The following is a 26225-nucleotide window of genomic DNA, read 5'->3' as shown; positions in this document are numbered from 1 at the left end:
TATCGATCCAAAATATCGATGTATCGGCTCAAAAGTATCGATTTTTTCGATACAGATACAGTATCGCCCAATGCTAGTCTCTTGTGCTTGTCTGCGTTTTGCTGGTCGTGAGGAAGTGGAACATCAAATTTGTACTAGTTATCGGATAAAAGTTTTGATTCGGGCAATGTATTCCAATCCATCGATTCACGATGCTAGACTTTGTCCAAATCTAGTTTGCGCTAAGAATGACTAAACGATGTCAAACTGATGGCCAACAGTATAATCTCGGTACAATCGACCCCGCAAAACAGTATGAAAAAAAAAAACGCCAACCGAAACTGGCACCGTATTATCAATCAGATTGGTATGTTCTGCTACTCCGATGTGAATCAGCAGTAGGGCGAACGGCAGACCAAAAATTTCTGTGCGTTTCTAACCAAACACGGTCGCATCTCGATGGCGGGTGTTGCATCCGAAAACTGAAGCCATCCACGCTGTGACCAAGTGCAGTCACTACGCTTATTGCTGATTTTGACAAAGGCCTTAATTAAACTGAGATGACCGGAACCGGAAAATGAGATGTAAACTCAGAAAATGTTTTAGGTCGCGATTGCCAAGCCATTTCTTGACTTTGCAACTTTTGACTTTTTGACACACTATCACATGAGCGTGAAGGTAAACAAAAAGTTTTCCGTGACATTTCAAGACTATGGTTTCTTTTTATAATTCGTGTTGTCTAGACACCGCTTGACACAACCATGCACAACTATAGTTTATCTATATAAGGTTGCCCAAATGTTTATTTTTTGTTCAAAATTTCACAAAATTAAAAAAAAAGGTTTTTAACGGCAATAGCCTAAAAATATAAAATTGAATATCAAAATATGTGTTCCTAACCCTAACCTCATCGATTCAAGCTAAAAACGACATAGGGCTTTAGGACCCAATTCTAGCATATATTTTGAAAATTTGCTGGTATTTAAGCCAGCGGAAGACAAAATTCATTCTGTACCTTGGTGAAAGGAATGCATCTCTTTTGTTTACTGTTGTTGTTTGGCTCCTTTTCAAGCACCAATACACACATAACTGGGAAGCTCTATTAACGAAAGTCTTTCACTAAACGGGCTAAGAGCTTAGTGCAATTAGCGAAAGTTGACTGTAACTCCAAATGCAAAAACCACTAAAAAGCTCATAGAGTCCAATAAGAGAGCTCTTTGTACATACACTGGCCTAGTAACTGGGCACTGTCCGAGTAGATATTTTAAAAACATTGGTCGGTTTTGCAATCTTGAAAGTGAAACTTCGGAACATCTGTTATGCAGTTGTGGTGCGTTATATACGAGTAGATTTAAATTTCTCGACAAGGATTGTTTATCTCCCGGTGAGCTTTGGTCTGCTAATCCCGGGAAGGTTATTGGTTTCATAAACCATATCATACCTGACTGGGAACGTGTAGCGGCAAGTGGCCAATCACTTGTATAATGGTGTTTGGTTTGCCTGACACGTACAGCAAATAAGGATATACTCAAGGGGTCAGTCACTCGGCACAGCCGTTTTTATGTTAGGCGACTTGAAACGAGCCGAACTGTGCCGATGCTGTACCGAAAGTGCCGAACTGCAAGATTTGTTAAATTCGTTAAAATCTGATAGATCTGGCAACCGTGCGAGATGATTTTGACAACCGGCAGTGCTCCCATTTCATATGTAAAATTGAACCGGAGGTGTGTGAAGCCCTATAAATGTTTTTTTTATAAGGCTTTAGAGGTGTGCCGTTTGATATCTCTGCAGTGCCGGGGCACTATGTGCTGAGCGTCCGACCCCTTGGATATACTACAAAAGTTCAATTCAATGGACAAAGTAGTCTAAGTCCCCCCTAACAAAAAAATGGTCTATGTTTCGAAAGAATGAAGAAAATGTGACTCCAAATCCGAGTCTGGAGTATGTATTCGTTTGATATGCAGCAGGGACCAAACTCTGCTGCTAGATAGAGTCAGTAGGATTGTTGCACTAGCTCATAGCTGTCCTATACTCTACCAGCCGACTGTGAAGTCCATCTGTAATGTATTCTGGTTGCACTGGTGAGGATCTGTCAAAGAGAGAGTATTAAACAAGTAGTGTTCTTTGAGTAAGCACGTGTTTATTCTTCTACCCGAAGTTAATCCCTACATTTTGGCGACGAGTCGGAAATAATTTCCTTCGAAGGAGAAAATATTACAAAGTACCACTTTCGTGATCATCTAGCACGAATGGTTAAAGTTGCGGTAAGCGAGAAGTGGGAAAATAAATCGTCGGTAGTGAATCAGTGAAAAAGTCCCGTTATAAACCCATTTTCAAACGCGAGTGAAATGAATCACAATATTTCTCCGTTTGTGATCGGTGAACCATCGACGGTGGGAAAGAGATGGACGGCGTGGAAACGGTCGTTCGAACTCTATTTGGCGTGCAACGCTGATATTACTGTGGAAAAGAAGAAAGCTTTGTTTTTACATCTGGGTGGACTGGAAGTGCAAGAAGCATTTTTCGATGATCCAAAGAGTAATGAAGAGCCTGCAGAAGGGTCTGATGTCTATCAGAAGACAGTGGAGATACTTGACAATCAATTTAAGCCAATCGTATGTATTCCGCATGAACGAGCGGTGTTTCGGAAAATGTCTCAAAAAGAGGAAGAAAGTGTTGCGCGATTTGTGAGTCGATTGCGTCATCAAGGGAACGTGTGTGACTATGGAAATGCTCTAGATATGCGTATTACAGAGCAAATCTTCGACGGTTGTATTTCTAATGCGTTACGTGGTGAAATATTAAAGAAACGGCTGGTAGAGCTGGCCGATATTCTCGAAGAGGGAAGAATTTTGGAAACGATCGACATGAACCAACGGGAAATAGTGAAAGAAGAAAATTTTCAGAGTGTAAACAAAATTAAAAGTGCAGGTAACAGGTGTTTCCGCTGCGGTTCTCTGGGACATTTCGCTAACGACAAAAAGTGTCCAGCTCGCAAGAAAGAATGCGATAAATGTGGATTAGTAGGACATTTTAAGAAGCTGTGCAAAACAAAGAATCCAGCGATAAAGAAAAAGAAGAAAATACAACAGGTAGAAGATTCGGATGAAGAGGAAGAATTGTGCGCGGAGGACGCAAGAGATTGTGAAAGTGATGAAAGTGATATCTACAATGTTTTCGCTCTGAAATCACAACCCGGAAAATGCTTGGCTGTGCAAATCGGGAATAAATACAATACGAAAGTGAATTGCTTGGTTGGGGGCGTATCGTTAGAATGGATGATAGATTCAGGTGCATCTGTAAATGTGATCGGCGAAGATACATGGAAACAGCTTAAACAAAAAGGTTGTAAAGTGAGTTATATCAGCAATGAAACGCGTAAAAAGTTAATGGCATATGGGAATAACAAGTTGGACGTAAAAGGAGTTTTCAAAGCAGATATCAGCGTTGGATCAACAACAGTGCATCGAGAAATATATGTCGTCAAGGGAAGCGGTGCGAACCTGCTAGGCCGAGTTACTTCAATGGATCTTGGCGTTCTACGTATCCAAACAGAGGTGCATCAAATCCTGCAGGAGAAAACAGGTAAGATTGGCAAAGCTAGAAACCTGTTAATATCTATAAATATCAACCGAGATGTATACCCCGTACAACAACCTTGTCGGAGGCTGCCAATTCCTCTGCAGAAAGTAGTAGATGAGGAAATCCAAAAACTATTAAGTCAAGATATTATCGAACCAGCCACCGGGAAGATAACATGGGCTTCACCTTTGGTCGTAACACCGAAAGACGGAGGTCGACGTGTACGTTTATGCGTGGATATGCGAAAAGCAAATACAGCCATTATTCTGCAAAGACATCCTCTTCCCACATTTGAAGAGATGATGCCTCATTTGAACGGATGCAGAGTATTTTCGAAGATCGATCTTAACAATGCATTTCACCAGTTAGAACTGCACCCCGATTCACGCGACATCACAACTTTTGTGACAACCAAAGCATATTACCGTTTTAAACGTTTAATGTTTGGTATGAATTGCGCGGCTGAAATATTTCAGCGTGAGCTGGAACGAATTCTGAAAAACTTGGATGGAGTAGTTAACTTTATCGATGATATAGTGGTGTTTGGTCGTACAATGGCCGAGCACAATCAGCGCCTGGCAGCTGTCATGAGAAGACTGAACGACAGTGGATTAACTACAAATGAACAAAAATGTCAGATCGGTCGTTCCGAAGTTACATTCATGGGACATGAATTATCCGCTAGAGGAATCCTACCCGCTGAGACGAAAATAAGCGCAATAAAATCGTTTCGACGACCAGTGTCAGCAGAGGAAGTCCGAAGCTTTCTTGGCTTGGCAAATTATGTGGGAAAATTCATCCCCAATTTGTCAACGGTCAGTGCACCACTACGCGACATGATTCGCAATGGAAGCAAATTTCGATGGAATAAGGAAATGGATAAATCCTTCAATGCGATTAAGGACATGCTTTGTAACCCTAAACACCTTGGATTCTACAATGCTGACAGTGACACTACACTAGTGCTACGGGATTGGGTGCCGTTCTACTACAAACCGATGCTGGGAAGCAGCATGTAATAAGTTATGCGAGCAAAAGTTTGTCAAAAATTGAGCGTAAGTATTCAGTTTTGGATAAAGAAGCCATGGCAATCTATTGGGGTGTTAATCGATTTGAGATGTATTTGCGCGGGAAAGAATTCAAAGTTGTTACGGACCACAAACCACTTCTGAAAATATTCTCTACAGATTCTAATCCAAACGCGAGACAGCAACGCTGGGTACTCAACCTGCAAGGATATCGATTCACATTGACGTACGTTCCAGGTAAAACTAATATTGCCGATCCGCTTTCACGGCTGGCACAAGTCGATAGTCGTAGCTGCGATAATTCATGTGAAAAAGACTTATGGGCTATTGTTGAAAGTGCTTTGCCATCGACGGTATCTATGACAGAAATAATACAAGCTTCTGAGGAAGATGCCACATTTGAGAAACTTCGCAGCGCGATTAACGTGGGAACATGGACCAGTGATTTGAAACAGTATTACCCCTTTCAAGGTGAGCTGTGCCGCGTGAATAATTTAATATTACGGATGAACAGAATCGTAGTTCCTGAGAGGCTTCGTGCTAGGGTTCTAGATCTAGCACACAGCGGACACCCAGGGTGTAACAAGATGAAGCGGAGATTGAGAGCAGCGTTATGGTGGCCTGGGATCGACAAAGCCGTAGAGTTGAGGTGTAAGCAATGTCTACAATGTCAAGCCGTAGGAAAAGGACCTAACCCTGAACCACTGCAGATCAGAGCGATGCCAACAAAACCGTGGAGCCACCTGAGTGCAGATTTTCTGGGACCGCTACCGAATAACAAGTTTCTGTTCGTACTTGTGGATTACTACAGTCGATATTGCGTGGTGGAAGAGATGATAACAACCACTTCTGCTGCTATCATTAAACGCCTCGAACGCATATTTACAAGACTGGGATTGCCCGATGTTCTGACGACAGATAATGCAGCTAACTTTTGCAGCCAGGAATTTAAAGACTTTTGCGTCGATAACGGCATTCGCCTTACACATACAACACCATATTGGCCCGCTGCTAACGGAGAAGTTGAGCGGCAGAATCGCTCAATTCTGAAAGCGTTGAAGATCGGGCAGCTGAACAACGAAAGTACGGAAAAAAGCCTGCAGCAGTATCTATATATGTACTCTGTTACCCCACACTCAGTTACAGGTGCATCACCAGCAGAACTAATGTTTGGCAGACGTTTCAAAGATCGGTTTCCTCATATAGAATGGGAAAAGATAGTGGATGAAGAAGTAAAGGATCGAGACCTCGTAGCAAAATATAATTCGAAACTATATCGCGATAAAAGTGTTAATGCTAAAGAATCTGATATTTCCGTTGGTGACCAAGTCTTAATGAAGATGCACCATAAACCAAATAAATTGGCTCCAAATTTCCATCCTAATCCAGCTCTGGTTATAAATAAAACCGGTAACAGTGTCACAGTTAAATCAACGAGCGGAAATATATATCGGCGCAATTCAAGTCATCTAAAATCTGTTCCAGCTACTTCGAGCATCAATAACTACGTCAATCGAGAATTAGAAGCGGACGCTGATCCTACAGTGTCAGATAACACATCAGCAGGGAGCGGACAAACAGTTGTGACAAATGAATCGTCGGAAACTGCAGCTGACCGTCCGAAGCGTCAATTAAGAATACCTGTGAAGTTTAAAGACTACGATATGAATTTTCAGTAAATCATTTAAATACTTAACTTTGTTAATTTTGTTTTGAGAAAGGAAGAAAGTGTAATGTATTCTGGTTGCACTGGTGAGGATCTGTCAAAGAGAGAGTATTAAACAAGTAGTGTTCTTTGAGTAAGCACGTGTTTATTCTTCTACCCGAAGATAAAGAAGGGTCAAGTCTTTGAAAGACGTTGAAGCCTAAGGCTTTGCTTTGCAGCAGGGACCAAGGGATACAGTGTCTATAACCCACAAACGAAGAAAGAGCTCATGGACCTCCCCCAGGCAAGAAAACATTCAAGTCGAAATGGGTCTACAAGATCGAAACGAAGGCAGACAGATTACTGGAGAGATACAAAGCCCGACGTGTCGTTAAGGGCTATCAACAGGTGAAAGGTGGGCGTAGACTACCAAGAATCCTACCAGGCCTGTGGTGAGGTGTGCCACGATCCGTAATCTGATAGCGACGATACCCAAGCTGGATTTGGAGGTATACCAGCTGGAGGTAGACCTAGCTGACAAAGAAATCTCTAAGGGGCAATCCCGAAGGTTGCTGCAAACGATGGGAAAATATGCCAATTAAAGAAGGTGTTATACGGACTAACACAGCAAGCCGCGTATGGAATACCAAAGTTCATGAAGAGCTGGGGATCGAACTTGGATACCTGTGTAAATTTTCTGATTGACGACGAGAAGATCATCATAGCTGCGGTTTATATTGACGATCTTCTCATATTTTCGAACGACGGACAACTGGTCGCCAAGATCAAAGAGCAACTGATCGCGATATTCTTGATGAAGGATCTGGGTGTTGCGAAGCGGATGCGCGGTATCCGTGTAACTTGCACGGAGGGAAGGATTATGCCGGACCAGGTGCTAGAATTACTAACTTACTTTTTCCGCTAATCGAATCTGGGCCGAATTTAGGAATTGTCTTAACGCTTCTCGGTCTCGGGTTGCCACTGTCCAGTCGCCCATAACACCCGCTGTTCGAGCTACGAGGGTGCGCTCGTTTAACGGGTACGGAATCTGCCTCGAAGTCGTCGCCCTCTGTCGGATTCTTTACTAAATATTGTTTTTGCTGGTCTCTCATCCGGCATCCTTGCTATACGTGGCCAGCCCTTTGTAGCCCAGTGTGGTTTATTCGATTCACATCTTTGTATAAGGTACCCCGGGGCAAGTGGGACCTAAAAAATGCATAGTTAGGGTTTATTCCACTGTGTTATCTATACCTATGATTATTTCAAAATTCTTTCAGCACAGAAACTCTTCAGTGGTATCACTTCGAAGGCTTAATTACGAAAAAGGCCTATCAATTTACATGAAATGAATCTGGAGGAGAATTTTCAAAATTATGGTAATAGGTCCCACTTGCTCCATTTACCGGGGCAAGAGGGACCTATATTCAAATTTGAATGAAAAGCATACAATAACAGAAAATTGTGTAAGTTAATATACAGTAATGTTAAAGCATTGCAAGAAGCAATCAAAGACAGTATTTGTACGAATGGTTCATCTAAAAATAGCATAACAAAATCAGATCACATCGGGCGACCTTATAACTTACATAAAACACAGATCGTGAGCAATTACGCTATAATGTATTATTGTAATGAAATGTAGTTGAATATGTCGCTGTATCCAATTCTTGCGAGACGTAATTTAGGATTGTTTAATAGCTCAAAAATACGATTATGATCTGTTTGTTACGCTATAATAACCACAATACTTTATTGTTTCAATTCCAGTTGCAGATTTGCTTACTTACTTGACTTTAGTGGCAACGGTCTGTTACCGATCCTGCGCCGAACGAATTATGGCCCTCCAGTACCGTCGGTCCTGGGCTGCCGTTCTCCAATCCCCACGAACACCAGCTGAACGTGAATCGTCTTCGACAGCACACACCCACCGGGTGCGGGGTCTGCCTCGGAGTCTACGGCCTCTTCCTGGTTCTCTGCTGAAAATAGTTTTGGCTACTCTTTCATGGGGCATTCTGGCCACGTGTCCAGCCCACCACAGCCTGCCACATTGCACTACCTTCACTATCACCCTTATTATGTATTTCAAACAAATCTTTTTTTCTTTCGACTTGCTTCGAACGAGATGTTTTGCCCGTTTGATTTTGCTGGCAGAAAGAACTTTCGTTCGAAATATAGGATAGCGGTGTATATCAGCATATTTGTATACTTGGTACAGCGCGTGATTCATGCGTCTGCGCCACACTCCATTTTCCATTTTGCCACCAAGTATAGATCGCAGAATCTTACGCTCAAAAACTCCAAGCACTCGCCGATCAGCTTCCTTTAGCGTCCATGATTCATGTCCGTAAAGGGCCACCGGCAGGATTAGTGTTCTGTAGAGCGTCAGTTTTATGCGAATTTGCAAACTACGGGACTTCAGCTGGCTACGTAATCCGTAAGAAAGCCCGATTCGCGGCTGCAACTCGTCGTTTCACTTCGCGGCTTACATCGTTGTCACATGTCACGAGTGTACCAAGGCATCTAAATTCCTCGACTACTTCATATCGTTCCCCATCTAACTCCACCTAGGCACCAACACCACTTGGGCTCCCACGTTCCCTACCAGCAACCATGTACTTCGTTTTGGCGATGCTAATCTCGCCGCTTCCCTTTTAAAGGGCCTGAAGGCCTCTTCCACTGCTCTTCGGTTGATTCCGATGATATCGACGTCATCCACAAAACCAAGAAGCATGTGAGATTTCGTGATGATAGTTCCATTCTTTTCCACGTTTGCCATTCGTAATGCACCTTTCAAGACAATGTTGAATAGCAGGTTAGAGAGTGCATCCCCTTGCTTCAGTTCATCTGACGTAACGAAAGCAGCTGAGGTCTTACCCGCTATCCTAACGCATGATTTAGATCCGTCCAGCGTCGCACGAATCAGCGTAACTAGTTTCGTCGGAAAACCACGTTCTAGCATTAACTGAATCGTACGCCGTTTTAAAGTCCACAAACAGACGGTGTGTCTGCAAGTTGTACTCCCGGAACTTGGCTAGCAACTGACGCAGGGTAAACATTTGATCCGTCGTGGAGCGACCCTCACGAACACCAGCTTGGTACTCGCCGACGAAGGACTCCGCTAACGGTCTCAGTCTGCAGAACAGGATACGGGAAAGCACCTAGTAGGCTGAATTGAGCAATTTAATTTCACGATAGTTTTTACACTCCAGTCGATGTCCCTTTTTCAAAATTGGGCAAATGAGGCCATCCAACCACTCCTCCGGCATTTGTTTTTCCTCCCAGATCCTGACAATGATCCGGTGGATTGCTTCGTACAGCCGCTCGCTCCCCGCTTTTAGAAGTTCAGTCAGGATACCGTCCTTCCCAGCAGCCTTACCGTTTTTCAGCTCACTGATTGCCTTTTTAACCTCTTCCTGTGTTGGTGGCTCCACAGCTTGCCCATCGCTTACAATTTCTATCCTGTCCCTGCTGATCTCCGTATTTACCTCTCTATTCAATAGTGTCTGGAAGTGCTCCTTCCACCTGGCTGCTACCGCCGTTTTGTCGGTAAGCAGATTGCCAGCACTATCATTGCACATCACAGGCATGGCAAAATTCCTGCTTCTCACCGTTTTATAGAAACTCCGTGTGTCGTTGCTGGCGTATCGCTCCTCTGCGCCGGCGAGTACGTGCTCCTCGTACTCGCATTTCTTTAGACGATGAATTCTTTTTTCCGCAGCTCTAGTCTCTCTGTACCTCTCTCTGTTTTGATGCTTTGCCGCAGTGAGCATGCGACTCCTGGTCTGGCTCTTTTCATCTGTCACTCTCAGGCATTCGGCATCAAACCAGCTGTTACGCTGTCTTCCACGCGTCGTGCCTACCACCTCTCTCGCAGCTGTTTCGATGGCACCATGGATGTCCCTCCACAGCTCATTTATATCTTCTCCTTCTACCTGTGGTTCTGCGATTCGCTGGTCAAACTTCCTGGCATACGCCGTCTGCCGTTAACCGCTGGATGTTGAAACGCAGCGTCCTCTCAGTGCGAGCTTTTGCCGTGTTCGACAGCCTTGCACGAATCTTACTCACTACGAGATAGTGGTCAGAGTAGATATTTGGTCCCCGAAGAGACCGTACATCGATAACATCCGAAAAGTGACGACCGTCAATCAAGACATGATCGATCTGAGAGCTAGAGTTTCCATTTGGATACCTCCAGGTGTGTTTTTGAATATTCAAACGTGGAAAGTAGGAGCTACAGATGGCCATTCCTCTGGCCGCGGCAAAATTGATGAGCCTGAGACCGTTATCATTGGTCGACAGATGAAGGCTGTCTTCCAATAACTGGACGGAAGAATTCCTCCCTCCCGATCTGCGCTTTTGCATCTCCGATGATGATTTTTACGTCGTGTTTGGGGCACTCTCTCTCGTCTGTTTTGGGCACTTTCCAATATGCCACCAAGAATTTTTTTTGTTAGAATATAGTCACTTTAAAACCCTCTAACGGGTAAGACCGTCTGTAGACGGCCTTCGCGTTTGAAGCTCCAGAGTCGCATACGAAATTTGTTTTTAATTGGCAATATCGAAAATATGTTCTGTACAGATTTCTTGACATTTTGATACTAATATCATAACTTTCTGACCATGCATTCAAAAGTTATTATCTTTCAAAAACAAAAATTCCGAAAAATTTCGAAAATAATTAATGCGCGAATTTTCCCTTTTTTACTTTTGTAGAAAAAGGACATCTAGAACAAAATGATTGACCTAAAAAGTTTTTCTATGAGTAAATCTCATGCATTATTTTAATTTTGTAATATATCTGAATTGAAAAAATATCTGGGCAGAGCGTTAGACATGAAAAAAGAAAAAGAGAAATTGGACTCTTACCTGGCGCTCCTCCAGATAATTATTTTTGCATGAAAATCAGAACTTAAGGTTTTTTCGTGTGTACTTTCATGATAAAATAGTCATTAGCTTGATCGCATCGTTTTTACGGTGTTGCCCGTTAGAGGGTTAACACTTTTAGGTCATTCGTGACTTCTGCGGGGTTGGGATTTGAACCCGGGATCTCGGCGTGAGAGGCGTGAATGATAACCATTACCTACCAGCCACCAGATACTTTGTTTTGGAAGAATTTATGATAAACCCTATCCTCGCAACTTCCTCTTTAAGATGCGTGTACGCCTCTTCCACAGCTATGGGTCACATCGAAGCATGCTTGCTACGAGATAGCGGTCTGAGTCGATCATCAACCAGAACGTGGTCGAGCTGAGAGCAGGCCTATCCATTAGGGAGTTCCTAGGTGTGCTTCCGAATGTTTCGTCGTGCAAAATCTCGAAACACTGCATCAGGCTCATAGTTTTGACAATTAGCTGGAACATACCTACCTGAATATTCAACAATGAGACCACCATCTTCAATTTATTTGTTGAGGCATAACTCGGACCTCCGACTTATGACAACTTTCGTAAAAAATAACTGGTACCGTCAGCCGGGGCGAGATTGTGCCAAAAAAGTATATATTTTTGTTCTTTAGCTCAGTATACACACAATTTAGGAACTAAGTTGATTTCGAAGCCGTCAATATGTACTAAATTGTTCAATTAACAACTACCGTAGAGATGCTCTAGTTACAATGAAACCTAATTTTACTGGAAGTGCATCAACTTTGGCACAATCTCACCCCTTCTAGGGGGTAAACATAAAGTTAGGCTAAAAACCTAAACAGTGAACATTAGCATGTCTATAAACAATACACATAAAGATCAGTATAAAGTAGTCCACATGGGGCCGTCCATGAACTAAGTGGACTATTAGGGGCAGGGGGCCGGCCAAAAACAACGCATCATACAAAAAATATGAACGAAAATAACCCGGAGTGGTCTGAAATAACTAAAAATGAGTTCGTAGTCAATGGAGAGCCTTTATATAACCAGTAGCGTTTCTAGGGTTAACAAGGGGGAGATATATGAAGGGATGTATCCTTAGGAAGCATACCTATTTGATTATTTAACAAAAGTAACCATTACTTCGTTCAAGAACCCGCGGCCGCAGAACATGTGGCCTATCCTACCCCCCTCCCCCATCCTTAAAACTGGCAGTATATACACGGTATAATATATTCGTCTTATATTAGAGTGTTTATTCAAAGTATCTGAAATTTCCAAAGAAAAAGTAAAAATTAGTTTAAATTATTTAGCAGACCTATGATGCAGTTTGCTCCAAAATGGATGATGCAATCTAATCTGTCAAAATATTGTGCTCAATAGTAAAGAATGTGAGTGTGCTGGTGTATACTGACGTATTTTTGTTGTGTATGTGAAATCCACAAATTGGATCGATCATTATGGCTTGGCACAATCTCACCCCCGTGAAGCTCGAAAAGTACAAAGTTTCGAAAAATATTATTTTCGTAATCAAAACTTATCCAACGCATAATAACCTTTCAAAACATTGTAAATGATTAGTTTATATACCTTCAAGATAGCAAGTTGATGCGATTACTTGTTTGGGTTGGTTTATGCGGGACATTTTTTACAAGCGTTATTTCCGCGTATTTTTGATCGCGAACTTTGAAACCCTGTTTAGGCTAAATAGTTTGCTAATATTATCTGTGTTCCATTCTAAGTTATGAATAAATATGTTATGTTCATCATCATTTTAAATTTAAGTCACCAGTTTCTACAGATATAATAAATTTTCACAAATAAACATTTTTGGTTTTTGGCACAATCTCACCCCCGTGGCCCAATGTCACCCCGGATGGCGGTATGCTAACATATAATGGACAAGTACATTTTATTTCAATCCAAAATCACTACTCTGTGTAAACACAAATAAATCGAGTACGAATTGACGTTTCCGAACAAAAGAACTTAACAAATATCGGAAGTCTTTAATTAAAATGATTAAAAAATTAAAATATTGTACATGATCAGCCATTCATTACATACCTCTTCACGACGCATCAAACCAGTGAATTGAACAAAGCAGCAAACATGTCTTCCCGTTTGGAACGTTTGGCCTCTTTAACTGGACCCAACTCGAAGCACCTCCCAACGGTGGCTTCGTTTTCAGTGCAAAATTTAATGAACTCGTGCCAATTTGGATCCGTTTGCAGGGTGTAGCTGTTGCCAATCACTATAAGCAGAGCCTTGGCTCTGGTCATAGCTACGTTTAATCGCTTAACGTTGTGCAAGAATCCTACCCCAGGTGTGTGAGACCGTACAGTCGACAGGATTATGATCAACTTCTCACGGCCCTGGTACTGCTCGACGGTACCTATTTCGACCGAGGACCATTGTCGTCTTGAGCACATTTCGCGCAGATGCTGTGTCTGCAGTTGATAGGGAGAAATAACCCCTATTTCCTGCTGTCCAATTTTTCTGCCGTTTACGCCAGCCTTCAGAATAAAATCCAAATAGAATTCTACCAGATCGATTTCTTTGGCATTGAAACGGCTTTTGCTCCTTTCACCTTGTTCATTTTTCCCAAACACGGTATGCAGGATGATGGGAAAGCTTTTGTTCGGTAACCATTTCCAGTCCATAGCCAGAGCGACTTCTTCCCTTGGGGCGACGCAAATCAACTCGTTGCCGTAAAATTGCTTATTGGGATATTCAAGCAGAATTTCATGGGAACGGTAATTTCGAAGCAGCTTCGTTATCAGATGGCCGTTGTACGATTTAGTGATTGGGTCCGGTTTATACACCGGAAGCTTCATAAGTCGTTCTAGCATAGATATTCCTAGGCCCATCTTGTCGGCAAGTTCGCTTCTTATTACCGGTCCTAGTTGGTAGGGATCTCCAGCCACAACTACACATGCGTTAATTTTCTTTCTAGAACTAACCAAACCAGCAATGGCGACTAGCGCCGCTGGTTCAGAAGAACTTCCACACTCGTCGATAAACACGTACTTAAATAGGTTCCTTGGAACATCGAACTGTACCAGTCGGCCACAGACAGACAGAGTGCAGATTACAACTCGGCAGTTATACAGATCATCACTGGTTGGCCACCGATGTTGTCCTTCGGAAAAATTAGAACATTGTTTCAATGTTTCCGACAGTTCGTCGATCCGTTTCACTGCGGAGCGTGAATACACGCGATACAAGTTGTTGGGGCTCAGAAACTTTAGCAATCTCAATGTGATATCATCGCAAACGGAGTTGGACTGGGATGTCACCAGAACGTGTGCTCCCAGATGGTGAGTGCAAATTTGAACAACTGCTTCAACAAGGGTGGTAGTTTTGCCTGTGCCCGGCGGGCCGAATAAAACGTATGGCAATGGGTGTGATGTTTGGTTTACGATATTCTGAACGGCTACCTGCTGCTCGGGGTTGCTTATGATTGTCTGATTAAACCAGGAAGATCTAAAACCATAGAAATTTAAAAACCATTGAAGATATTTAAGAAAAGCACTGAGCACTTACATACAAAACTGCTTCTTGGTTGATGCTGGTGGTGGTTTGGTTGGAAAAAATAAAGCGGACAGCTCATGTTTTCGAGTAAATTCCAATGCCTGCAGTTCTAGTCGTGATACGATGCGGCTGGACGTAAATTTTACTTTTGCTACACTTTGCGCTTCGATTTTTTCTTCCAGCTCAATCTCCAGGGCGTCATACATAAGCTGCGATACTACACCGTCGAAATCCACCGAAGCACGCTGTGAGCACTGCACCGTAATTGTTACGTTATCTCCTTCGGTTAGGTTCGCGGGCAGACCGTCGAAATACTTTGTCTCAATACGATACGTGCGTGGTTTTTTGGTCGCAACGATCATTGCATTCTCCGCTGTGTACCGAGACAGGTCGCATTGTACATTTAGGTCATGCACGTGCACCATTATCTCAAGCATCCGGCTATAGTTTTCTGCGTTCAATCGTTGGTCCGGATCTGTCGTACAGAGGTATCTGTTGAAAGGCTTATCATTAAAATCTACACAGAATTTGAACATATAGGCATTCATACTAACCGAATAGATTCGCAAAACTCTTTTTCCTTTTCTGTATAATCTGATAAACTTTGAAAATTATTTTCAACAACCGTGCAAAACTCTTTCGGTGCAGGGTAATCAGCAAGTACGTTGAATTTGAGTTTCCTAATATGATTTCTACAAAATTAAACAATTTTTTTGTATGTAATTCAAAAAGTTAAAACCATGCAGTCTTTATACTCACGTCAGCTTGTTTTTTGTTTCGAATACCTCCAGCTGATAGTGTTCTACGAACTCACACTGCTCGTCGTCGGCTCGATGATACACTATAAATAGCGAGTACACGCTTTTGGACTTTACCAGGAGCTGATTGGGCACCGGAAAACGCAATAAGGCAAAGCTTCCAATTGTATTTTTCGTGATGCTGATGGAGAACAATTCAAAATTGTCATGATACAAATAGACTACGTCGACGATCAGCGGGATCATGCACATGTTTGTTAGCGTTAGCGTGGACATAAGCTGCCGTTGATCGTACAAAAATGCAGCGGCCAATAGATAAGTAGCGCGTTGGAATGCAGGGTTGATGGCAGCTTTTGCGCTATGCATATTCATGTGCTGAAAAAAGTCCATTGCACTTTTAAAGTGTATGCGACACATAATGCAACTTCTTTGTTTATCAGAGAAATGTTGCCGTGGTCGATTCAATCCCATAACGTAGTCAAATCTCACAGCGAATGGAGCAAAATCCAACCGTAAAGGTTGACCAAGCGAGGTACTTTTTAAACTAGAAGTCATTGATTCCATACTGTCTGATTTTTGCAGCGACAATCCGTTGTCCAGATTATTTTCGGAAACGATTTTGTTCTGACCGGATTTCTCCAGCAAAAGGTCCATGTTGACCCGCACATGTTGCTCATCAGGATGGGGTATAATTTCAGTGATGAGCGATGACCGTTCTAATTGTATTTGGAAATCTCGCGCTCGCACCGCTCGGCGGTGAAATTGAAAAACATCAGCGCTAAAGTATCGGAAAATTGATTCGCATGGTACCACCCAATCCTTGCTAATTTGGCCTTCGACATGACAACGTTCGATAGCTTTTCGCAATATATCCTTTACGGTGGCTAAATAAGAAGAGAAAACCAATTTTAAGATAGTACTGAGAATACTGTTTGAGTACATACGGTTATTGCTTGAAGACGATTGTGCACTTGATTGAAGCATTACTAATTTTTGGTATCAACGTTTTTGAATATTTTTAAATTTTAGCTGATGATGAAAGATTGCGATGTTAATTTTTTCACAGGTATTGCACGTACTTTTTGTTCAACTGCACAAATTTTTATGTTAAATTTTAATGTCTCGCTTTGTCCTTTCAGATATTTTGTAATTTTCAGAAGATGCAAAAGAAACACCATCAGATCAGCTGCAGTTTGTCAATGTTTTAAAACACTGATACAAAAACACTCCGCGGTGCCGAATTTTTTCCTACATTATCTTCTCGCTAGTCGCAACTCGCAACTGCTCGAAAACCGGTGCTTCGTTGATTTTTACTGTATTTAAAAATCAGCGCATATTTCTATCCGCAAAAATTAGCGAAACCTGCAACAAATCCCTAAAAACTGTATTTGTAACTGTAACTGTATCGTTTATTGAAATCTGCAAGGAGTCTCTAAAAATCTGCGTTTATGTCTTAAGGGGTCATATACAGTCGATTTTTCTGTGATTTTTCCAGAATATTTCTAGAGAAAACCTTGTAACTGATTAAAGTGAAAATTTGTATACATCTTACAAACAGTAACTGACTGTATTTTTAACACATTTTGTTTTTAAAAAGAGTATGAAAATAGCTGCTACCGTGCACCCCCGTTGGTATGACCTTCTTTAATCTGAACATTTTTAATCTGTACCCCGGTGATATGAATGCGTTCACATTAAAAACCGATCAAGCGTCACACATAATTGACGTTAAAGTTGACCGGTAAATTAAAAAAAGCAAAAAATCTTAATGCGTTTCCTCTTGCTCAGGAGCTTTGGCAATATAGCTCATATGCATCTTATCTCTCTCCAGCACTCAAAATAGACCATTTTAGTCGAAACTACCGAGCCAATTTCGTCTTCTACAAACCGAACCTTTATAGAATTCGCGCATGTTTGAAATGTTTTCAAAACGTTTGTTTTCGTCAAATCAAAACAACAAGTTCATAGGGTGCGCGTCTTGCGCGTGTGTGAAATTGAATAGAGTTACCAAATATTCAGATTAAAAATGAACTCGCCCAATCTAAACGAGCGGTTTTTCATATTAGCGGGGGTTGAGTGTATAGCTAATCTTCTAAAATAAGGCGTCTTGCGGTGAGCACGTACCTTTGGACAATCATCGGAAATCTAAAAACCCAAAAGGAGTCAGTGATATTGATATATTATCTATATAGATTGATCAAAAGAATTAGCAAAATTTTCATTTTTAACGCAATGGCGGCTTCTCAAACATAAAAAATCGATTTTTGGCATAAATTGTTCTTTTAAATTGTGCATGAAATGAGAGAGATTAATCGGTGAGGGAAAACCTTCGATTAATTTCACAATATATGGGGCCTATTTTGTAAGTCACGTCGAGCAACTCGACTCGATTCAGTCACTGTCGTGTGTTTAGCGCGGGGAGAACGAGCAGCATAGCGGCTCAATGCACCACCAAAATAAAACAAGCTCACTTGTCATTTACTGACGATTGAGTTACTAACTTTTTAGCGGTGACTTGCATAATATTTACCAAAAGTAGTTCAGTCGAGCGAAATAGACCACAAATTTCACTGTTTTTGGTTTTTATTTGTGTGAAAAAAAGTTGAAAAATTTAGTGTAACAGTACTTAATCTTATTGGTTATAAAATCTGCAGTTTACTTGCGAGTTTACAATAAAAGTTTGTTGCGGAATCATCAATTATCAATTCTTGAGCCCTTTAGCCCAAACCCGTACGATAGTTTTGAAAAATGCCCACGATTTTTTTATTAACCTTTTTACGTGATTTCAACATTTTTATTAGGTGTTTTCCTGGTAGAGTGTAGAAATAGCAATCTGCGCTGCGACTGCGAGTCAAAGTTTGACAGTTGGTTTGGTTGAGTCGTCCTTCGATGCTCTTTCGTGTTATGTTTATTATCTTATCGCCCAAGACCCAACATTCGGCTTTAGGTCTCACTCAACGCTTTGGGATTTTACTTGGATTTGATAAAGAACATCGAGGTGATTCAGTGTTGTGTTTGTGTGGTGTCCTATCTGTGAAAATACTTTTGCTGTAATGCTTTCTAAGAAGCTAAAAAAGAAAATTCAGAAGAAAATTAATCGCTGCCAAATTATCATCTCGAACGAAACTGGTCTTCAGTTTACAGACGCTCCAACTGAGGTTAGTATGGCAAATACCATCGGCATCGCAATATGTACAGCATGCAATACCTAACAAGCAAACCAATTCACAGAACATAGTTATCTGCAATGCTGGACTCGCAACCGGATTGCAGCAGGAAACGTTGCTCGAGGAAGTACTGCGTCATGTAGCGACTTCATCGTTGGAAAACGTCGCTTTTCCAACGGGCAAATCCTACTGTTCCCTGCGTTTTAAATCAACGGAGATGGCACAGGTCGCTTACGAAGCAATGAACGGAATCGCGCCGCTGGGCCAAGATGGATGTGTGCTTTTGATGGCGTACAGCAGCCGAGAATTGGTCTCCGATGATGCAGGTTTTTGGAAAAGTGATCAACTACCTCCTGGATTGATACTGATTCCGGATTTCGTGGGCAAACAATTAGAATCGGAGCTGCTTGAGCTGATCGAATGTACTAACGATGAGAAATCTGGTGGAAGTCTAAAACATCGCCGTGTTCAACATTTTGGCTACGAATTTTTGTACGGAAGCAACAATGTCGACAAAAGTAAGCCATTAGATAGAGCCATTCCTGCGATATGCGATCTGCTGTGGCCAAAATTGTACGAAAAGTACCCTATGTATAGTTGGTTCATTCCCGATCAACTAACAGTGAACTGTTACGAACCTGGTCAAGGAATTCCGCCTCACGTCGATACACATAGTGCCTTTCGTGATCCAATTATTTCCCTTTCGCTGGGCAGCGAAATTTTGATGGAATTTAGGGACACAAGAGGAAATCATTTGAATGTAGATTTACCCCGCGGATCGTTGTTAATTATGTCCGGGGAGAGTAGATACGGTTGGACACATGGGATAACGCCTCGTAAGATGGATACCGTACGTTTGGGTAACAGTCTTACAGTAAGAAAACGTGGTTTCCGTGTGTCTTATACGTTTCGCAAGCTGCAGGATGTTTCGTGTCAATGTCAGTTCTCATCTTTGTGTGATACATTCAAACAAGAAGCTGAGATCCGAAAACAGCACCTTCAAGAGAATGCTGCCCAATTAGAGCAGGAAAATGTGCACAAAGTTTACAATGAAATTGCAAAGCATTTCAGCGAAACACGACATTCACCGTGGCCTCGGGTTTTAGCATTTTTGAACTCGTTACCTGTTGGCTCAATTATGCTGGATGTTGGCTGTGGAAATGGAAAATATCTTAGCGATAATGAACGCATAACCGGTCTTGGATGCGATCGCAGTGACGAGTTGCTTAAAGTATGTACTTCGCGCGGTTTGAACGTACTACAGTGTGACTGTTTGGCTTTACCTTTTCGATCAGCCTCTGTGGATGCTTGCATAAGCATAGCCGTAATCCACCACTTGGCTACCGACGAGCGACGTCAACGAGCGATTACGGAAATGGGTCGGGTCCTCCGACCAGAAGGACGTGCTCTGATTTACGTTTGGGCAAAAAATCAAGCAGCAAACGCTAAACAATCCAGCTATCTTCGGCAGAATAAACGCGCCAACCGATCGCAACAACAACAGTTTGACGCTTCGGAAACTTTAAATGAAACAGATCCCGGTGCAGCGAGTACGGTACTTCCGGTTCACACCAACAGGACGCAATTTCAACATCAGGACCTGTTGGTTCCCTGGAAGCTGCGCGACCTGGAACGAAAAGAGCACGCAACAAAGGCAACCTTTCTGCGATACTACCACGTGTTTGAGGAAGGAGAACTGGAGCGATTGTGTGGGACTGTGCCTCAGCTCAGTGTGGAAGAAAGCTATTACGATCAAGGTAATTGGTGCGTTGTGTTAAGAAAAAATTGTTAACCAATGGTTAGATAATAGTTCTATTCGGATCCGAAAGACCATATAAAATGTTTTTTTCGTATATGAATGTGAAGCATATAAAAGAACCCAATAATTTATTATATTAGGTTTGACATGACACGTGCTGCAGCATTATTTTTTGGTAAATTAGCCCGATTTACCGTAACTGTATGCTATAAAAAACCGCCTTGCTATAAATAGGTAACCTGTTGCTGCATATTTGTTAGCGCAATTCTGGCGCATGCTCATTTTACCCATTTATTTTAATTCATCAACGGTTACCATGGAACCGCTGTTTGATAACAAAGGAAACAAACGTTAAATTTGGTAGTCATTTTTTTGCGAAAGATATGGAACTTGAATTGACTCGTGTAGATTACACGGTCGTAGGTTTGACGGCCTCCAGTTGTCTTCAACTATTACCTGGAACCTCCAGCTCCGATGGATCTAAGGGCTCTCTGAAACAACAACAGAAGGTAGTTGTTGGCGATCAGGATGGAGTACTGCAGGTGTTCTCGATGAAAAAAGATGAGTTACAAATTCATTTCAAGACGCTTCCGCACGACAAAATAGCGTCCGTCAAGCTAGGCGGACAGATCGGCTCGGTGGCAGACAAAATCTTTACCGCGTCGGAAAACAAAGTTCGAGGTTTTAACAAAAAAGGCAAAATGTTTCTGGCCTTTGAAACCAATCTTACGGAAAACATCCGATCGATGTACGTAAGCGGAAGTGATTTGTTGGTGTGCGGAAACCATGTGTACAATCACTACAAGGACTGCAAAGAAGTCGGATCGTATCTTTGTGGGGATTCGATCGTGGATGTGGCCGCGCTTTGCCCGAACAACGTAAGTATTTTACAGCTCAAGTAACAGCAAAATTCTCTTTTTTTCAAAATTTGTTTTTCACTGCAAAATCCAGACGACTTCATGAGCAACTCATGATCAAAATATTTATACAAAATGCCGGATTTTACGTCAGAATGCTTTAGCTTGATGCCTCTTTGAGAAGGCTGAGCTAGCCTTCCCCAATTCTTATTTTTATTAAATGGGCATCCGTCTACTGGTAGTCATCTTATTTCTACCAGATTTGAGAGTAAACACCATCTTTGCAGGGTAGTTGTGCGGCATTCTTACAACATGTCCTGCCCACCGTATCCGTCCAGATTTAGCTACTTTTGAATACTGGGTTCGCCGTAGAACTGCGCGAGTTCATGCTTCATCGTCCGCCTCCATACCCCGTTTTCCGGCACGCCGCTGAATCGATCGTTCGTTCTTAGTATTCATCTCTCGAAAACTCTGAGTTCTCGCAGATCTTTCTCGAGGATTGTTCACGTTTCTAGTATATTCGGGGCAATGTTTTTCAGGGAAACTGTTTTCGTGAAAACGGGTTTCGGGGAAAAATCATTAATACATTTCGGAACAATCAAAACCAGTCAAACCCTCCTGTATTCTTCATGAGTTTTATTTCGATTTTTTTAGCGCTACTTCGACATCGACGACCTATGGCGTCCACTCGTATCATCACAAAAGTTTTTGAGGAATGGTGGGAACTTTGAGCGTGTCGGACGAGCGAATATTCTCTCTGGTCATCGTGTCGCTTTGGCATTGTCATCATGCTTATTAATGATAAATAGGTCGTCCTTCTTTATTATATGTTGGGTTCCGCTTTGGTTATCGTTGGCGTCTAATGGTTGCTTTCTGGGATGTAGTCTTCTAGCACCGTTCTCTCCATATCCCGCCAATCCGCGACACTCGCGACTCCCATTACTTCATTTCGGCGCTTCTAGCATTGAACCCGTTGGTGTCTTGCGCGACACATCACCCATTGTTGATCCTCGTGGCCGTCCATGGGTATCGAAGTAGCACTTTAACTTCTTTATCATAGATGTCACTTGTAGGCATGTCTTAAGACCGGCTCTAATCTTTGCTCGTATCAAGCTGTACTGGATATTAATGTGCTTCATTCGCTTATGGGCTCTCGATTCCTCAGCGATGCGGATTCAAGGGTGAAGTCTTCAAACAGCCGCCACGATTCTATATTCTGGTCAAAACCATTTGATCTCTAATCCGAATCTGATCGCTAATGGCTAACAATTAAAGCTTTACTGCAACACTTTCATTATCTATTTTTAGACAAGTCGTCTGATTACGGTTCTGGCATGTTCGGGTCGAGTGCTGCGTATCCTAGAGCATTCACGTGTTCGCCAAACCTTGGAGGTGGATAGCGTACCAACGGTCCTGCATGTCCCGAAAGGTCTTGGCGATAGGATACTGTGCGGTTTCGGTGATGGAAAAGTTCTTCTGTTTCATATTAACCTACTGGTGACAGAAGTCAAACGAGAGGTATTGGTCGAAGATACGGAAAATCTGAGTGCTGTAACCTGCGTCGCAACCTACGACCTATCCGGAGATGGGAAAGATGAACTGATCGTTGGTCGGCGAGATGGTACACTTCAGGTGTTCACGATGAACCTGGATGAGTATCAGTTTGAAATGGAGTGTACCCAGATATACCGGGAACATTTCAACGAAAGTATTTCGTGCATTCAGGGGGGATGTGTAGGAGCTAACAATTACTCGGAAGTGGTAGTTTGCACTTACTCTGGACGAGTATTCGGATTAACGACTCAGTGCATCAGTAAGAGTTTAAGCGACAGTAATAAACAGATTTCGGCCAGCATAAATCCAGATACCTCTTCGAAGCTGCATAAGTTAAAGGCCGAAATTTATGAACTCGAACAGGCTATTACGAGGGAACGGGAGCGTTATCAGGTCTCGACCCAAGCGCTTTCAACAGGTTTGTCAGCAATTCCAATGCTACCGGTGAATGATTCAATGATTTTATGTAAGGAGGATGCAACCTATGCACTAACTATCGAGCTGCCCACTCCGATCGAACATGTATTGCTGCAGTGTGATGCCCCAATTAATTTGATTGACGTGGAAAAGAACTCCGCAGTTGTTAGTTTCAGCGAGTGTGATAAAATGGTAAAATACTCTATGTCAAACATTTAGAATATGGAAGAAAATCTCATTTATTTTTAGAGTGGAAACAGTTTACTTGCAAGCTATCGCTGCCAAGCGAACACCAATCGTGTGGATTTGAAATTTCGTACAGTTGAAGGTCAAAGTGGAACTTTACAGGTCTACATAACTCCCAACTTGCAGCCAAAATGTTGCCAACTGAAGCGCTATCCGATAAAACCACTATCGTTGCACATGATCACGTACAACCTGCCGGATGAAATCAAAGCCCGCTCGATGAATGCCCTCATCCTGAAGGGAGCTTTCAGCCAGGCCGAAATGCATAACTGGCTGCTGAACAGCATCCCGGAGATACCGGAGAAACTGTACGGCAATGAGAAAACTCGGCTGGTTTTTCGGCATGTTTTCGTTGGAACAGTTCTGATTTGCGAGTACGGCAAAGCGGAAGCCAATTTCCGCAGCGACAACATTTCGACGATTTCGATCCTTAAAGATTTCATCACCAAGGAGGCTACGAAGAAGCGCATCAAGTTGGAAATTACTACTAGTGAGTATAAGCAAGAGTTAACGAAGATTTTGTTAATTTTTCTGTTTCTAGATTCTAATGAACATTCGATTCCCGAATTGATAAAACTGATCGAACCAAAGATAGTACATTACAACAAGCTCACGAAGGATTATCAGATCCTGCAAGCGCTGGTTGATCTGGACATTCGTAACGACAAAGAATTCAGTGCACTGTCGGAAGAATATCAAAACCTGTTGAGGAATCAGAAACAGATCGAGAGTGAGTTCAAAAAGCAACCAACCATACTGAACCGTATCTACGGTATTCTAACCGATTTGTACATTGACAAGTTTAAGTTTAAAGGAGTAAATGTAAAAACGAAGTTACCGCAGCTGATTGATTTGCTCGAAAACTATAACTATGATGAGTTGGTGCATTTCTACAGTGTCATGAAATCCGCTGAAGATCAGGAGCCTTAGAACATGGAATATTAGGTATTGTTTAACGTTTAACTACATTTTCGTTTACTATATTATGATGTACTTTAGAAGTACGAGCAATGAACATATTACAAAAAGTGGTCACGTTTTACATGCTTACAACTCAGCCATTTATCAATGGATTTCAGAGATATTTGCATCAATCAATCAGAAAGTTTTTCTGTCACATTCCACCGTTACGGGACACAATCAACATCCATTTTTACTGTGTTAATTGCATTCTATTTCACCAATTTTTTGGCAAATACCTTGTAAAACAGTTGATTAACGAAGACATTATTTTTCCCTTGAATGTCGGGGATTTGATGAAATAGCTACTGATTTGCATAGTAGGGAATGGTGATCCGTAACGCTGGAATGTGTCTTCTGTGCATGGATTGATATCGGGAATATAATAAAAATTTATCGAATAACTTTTGCAATAAGCATAAATATCAGGCACTGTCAAGAATGAACCAATCACATGTAAGTACGCTTTTGCTTTCCAAGCCCGGTACGACAGGTGTATAAACCTGCGATTTCGTTGTTTTGATTCTATAGGAGGGGCACCGACAAAGTTCTCAGCGTTCCTAATATCGAAGTAATTCGCTAAGCCTAAAAGTTGGCTACTTTTACGGTCTGGAACGAACTTGTGATGTGGCTTGTGATAGCAAAATATATATACATAGTTCCAGCATTGCTGTTTGACGCCTCGAAAAGTCACACCGGTAGTTGGTGTATCTTGTTCATATAATAAAAATTAATTTTATTCATCAAGGTGCTTTCTTAAGCAGTCCTCAATTTTACTGATGTTGCAATACTTGTTCCAAACTATCTTACTTACATAGCAGGCCTTACGTCTTATGACAAGACCTGCGTAACATAATTCCTCCATCGGATTCGGATCATGGCAGCTGGTCTCCAGTTCCCCGGACATCCAGTGCTCACCAGATCTCGCTCCATTTGGTCCTTCCGCCTTGCTCAGTGTGCTCCTGTTCGTCTTGTTCCTACCGGATTCTTTGCTAAAACCATTTTTGCAGAATAGTTGTCCGGCATTCTAGCAACATGTCCTGCTCAACGTATCCGTCCAGCTTTAACCACTTTTTGAATATTGGGTTCGCCGTCGGCCGTAGAGACGCGCAAGCTCGTAGTTCATTCTTCGCCTCCATACACCGGTCTCTTACACGCCGTCAAGGATGGCTTTTAGCACTCGCCGTTCGAAAACTCCGAGAGCTCGCGGGTCTTTTTCTAGCAGTGTTCACGTTTCATGCCCGTAGAGGACAACCAATCTAATTTGTGAAATATGCACTTTGGACGGAGGCTCAGATTGTTCGACCGCAAGTGTTTGTGGCGTCCGTAGTAGGCCCGACTTTCGGCTGCTATTGTGGTTTTCTGTTATCAGTGAGCCAAGGTATATGAACTCGTCGATTACCTCAAACTCATCCTCATCGATTACCACGCTACTGCCTAAGAGGGCCCTGTCGCGCTCAGCCGCATATGATACCATCGACGGAAACAGCTATGGAAAATCATGGACCAGATCATCTTTCTTAGGAAGCTCATCAAACCAATTGAATCTACGGACATACAGAGGGTTTCGTCAAGACGATGGCCTCATGCCTGCTGTTCAATATCGGCTTTCTGTGACGGTAACTGAACAGTACACCCGCTGGCCAGCGGAACCGAGGCCGACCGACGCTGCTTGGGCAGTAGTATAATGAGTTTGAGGTAGTCGATAAATTTGTCTACCTTGGCTTCACAAGCAATTGCGAGTCTAGCAGAGAAAGTCCCCGTATAAAGTGCACCCTGTACAAAACGCTTATTAGACCGGTTGTTCTCTACGGGCATGAAACATGGACAATGCTCGAGGAGTACCTGCGAATAGTTTGCGAAAAATCTTGGGC

General features: G+C 42.3%; 4 protein-coding genes across 4 annotated transcripts; 3 read left to right on the top strand and 1 right to left on the bottom strand.

Annotated features, from left to right (window-relative positions):
* The first annotated feature begins 4645 nt into the window (after positions 1–4645).
* Positions 4646–6268, top strand: LOC128735265 (uncharacterized protein K02A2.6-like). The gene has a single exon (XM_053829760.1). The coding sequence runs from the start codon at positions 4646–4648 to the stop codon at positions 6266–6268; it is 1623 nt and encodes a 540-aa protein (XP_053685735.1).
* A 6912-nt stretch (positions 6269–13180) lies between these two features.
* LOC128735264 (putative helicase MOV-10) lies at positions 13181–16045 on the bottom strand. The gene is made up of 4 exons (XM_053829759.1): positions 15393–16045; positions 15188–15325; positions 14646–15125; positions 13181–14585 (listed from the first exon to the last, which is right to left on the bottom strand). The coding sequence occupies exons 1-4, from the start codon at positions 16043–16045 to the stop codon at positions 13181–13183; spliced, it is 2676 nt and encodes an 891-aa protein (XP_053685734.1).
* Positions 16046–18376: 2331 nt separating this feature from the next.
* LOC128735263 (alkylated DNA repair protein alkB homolog 8) lies at positions 18377–20350 on the top strand. Its single transcript, XM_053829758.1, has 2 exons — positions 18377–18549; positions 18623–20350. The coding sequence occupies exons 1-2, from the start codon at positions 18445–18447 to the stop codon at positions 20348–20350; spliced, it is 1833 nt and encodes a 610-aa protein (XP_053685733.1). The 5' UTR covers positions 18377–18444.
* Positions 20351–20694: 344 nt separating this feature from the next.
* On the top strand, positions 20695–24321 carry LOC128735262 (Bardet-Biedl syndrome 7 protein homolog). The gene is made up of 4 exons (XM_053829756.1): positions 20695–21195; positions 22483–23337; positions 23395–23881; positions 23933–24321. Exons 1-4 carry the CDS (start codon positions 20701–20703, stop codon positions 24319–24321), a joined length of 2226 nt encoding a protein of 741 aa, XP_053685731.1. The 5' UTR covers positions 20695–20700.
* Positions 24322–26225: the final 1904 nt, after the last annotated feature.

Source organism: Sabethes cyaneus, chromosome 2 (assembly GCF_943734655.1).
Source record: "Sabethes cyaneus chromosome 2, idSabCyanKW18_F2, whole genome shotgun sequence".
Taxonomy (NCBI): Eukaryota; Metazoa; Arthropoda; class Insecta; order Diptera; family Culicidae; genus Sabethes; species Sabethes cyaneus.
This window is presented reverse-complemented; position numbering and strand designations above follow the sequence as displayed.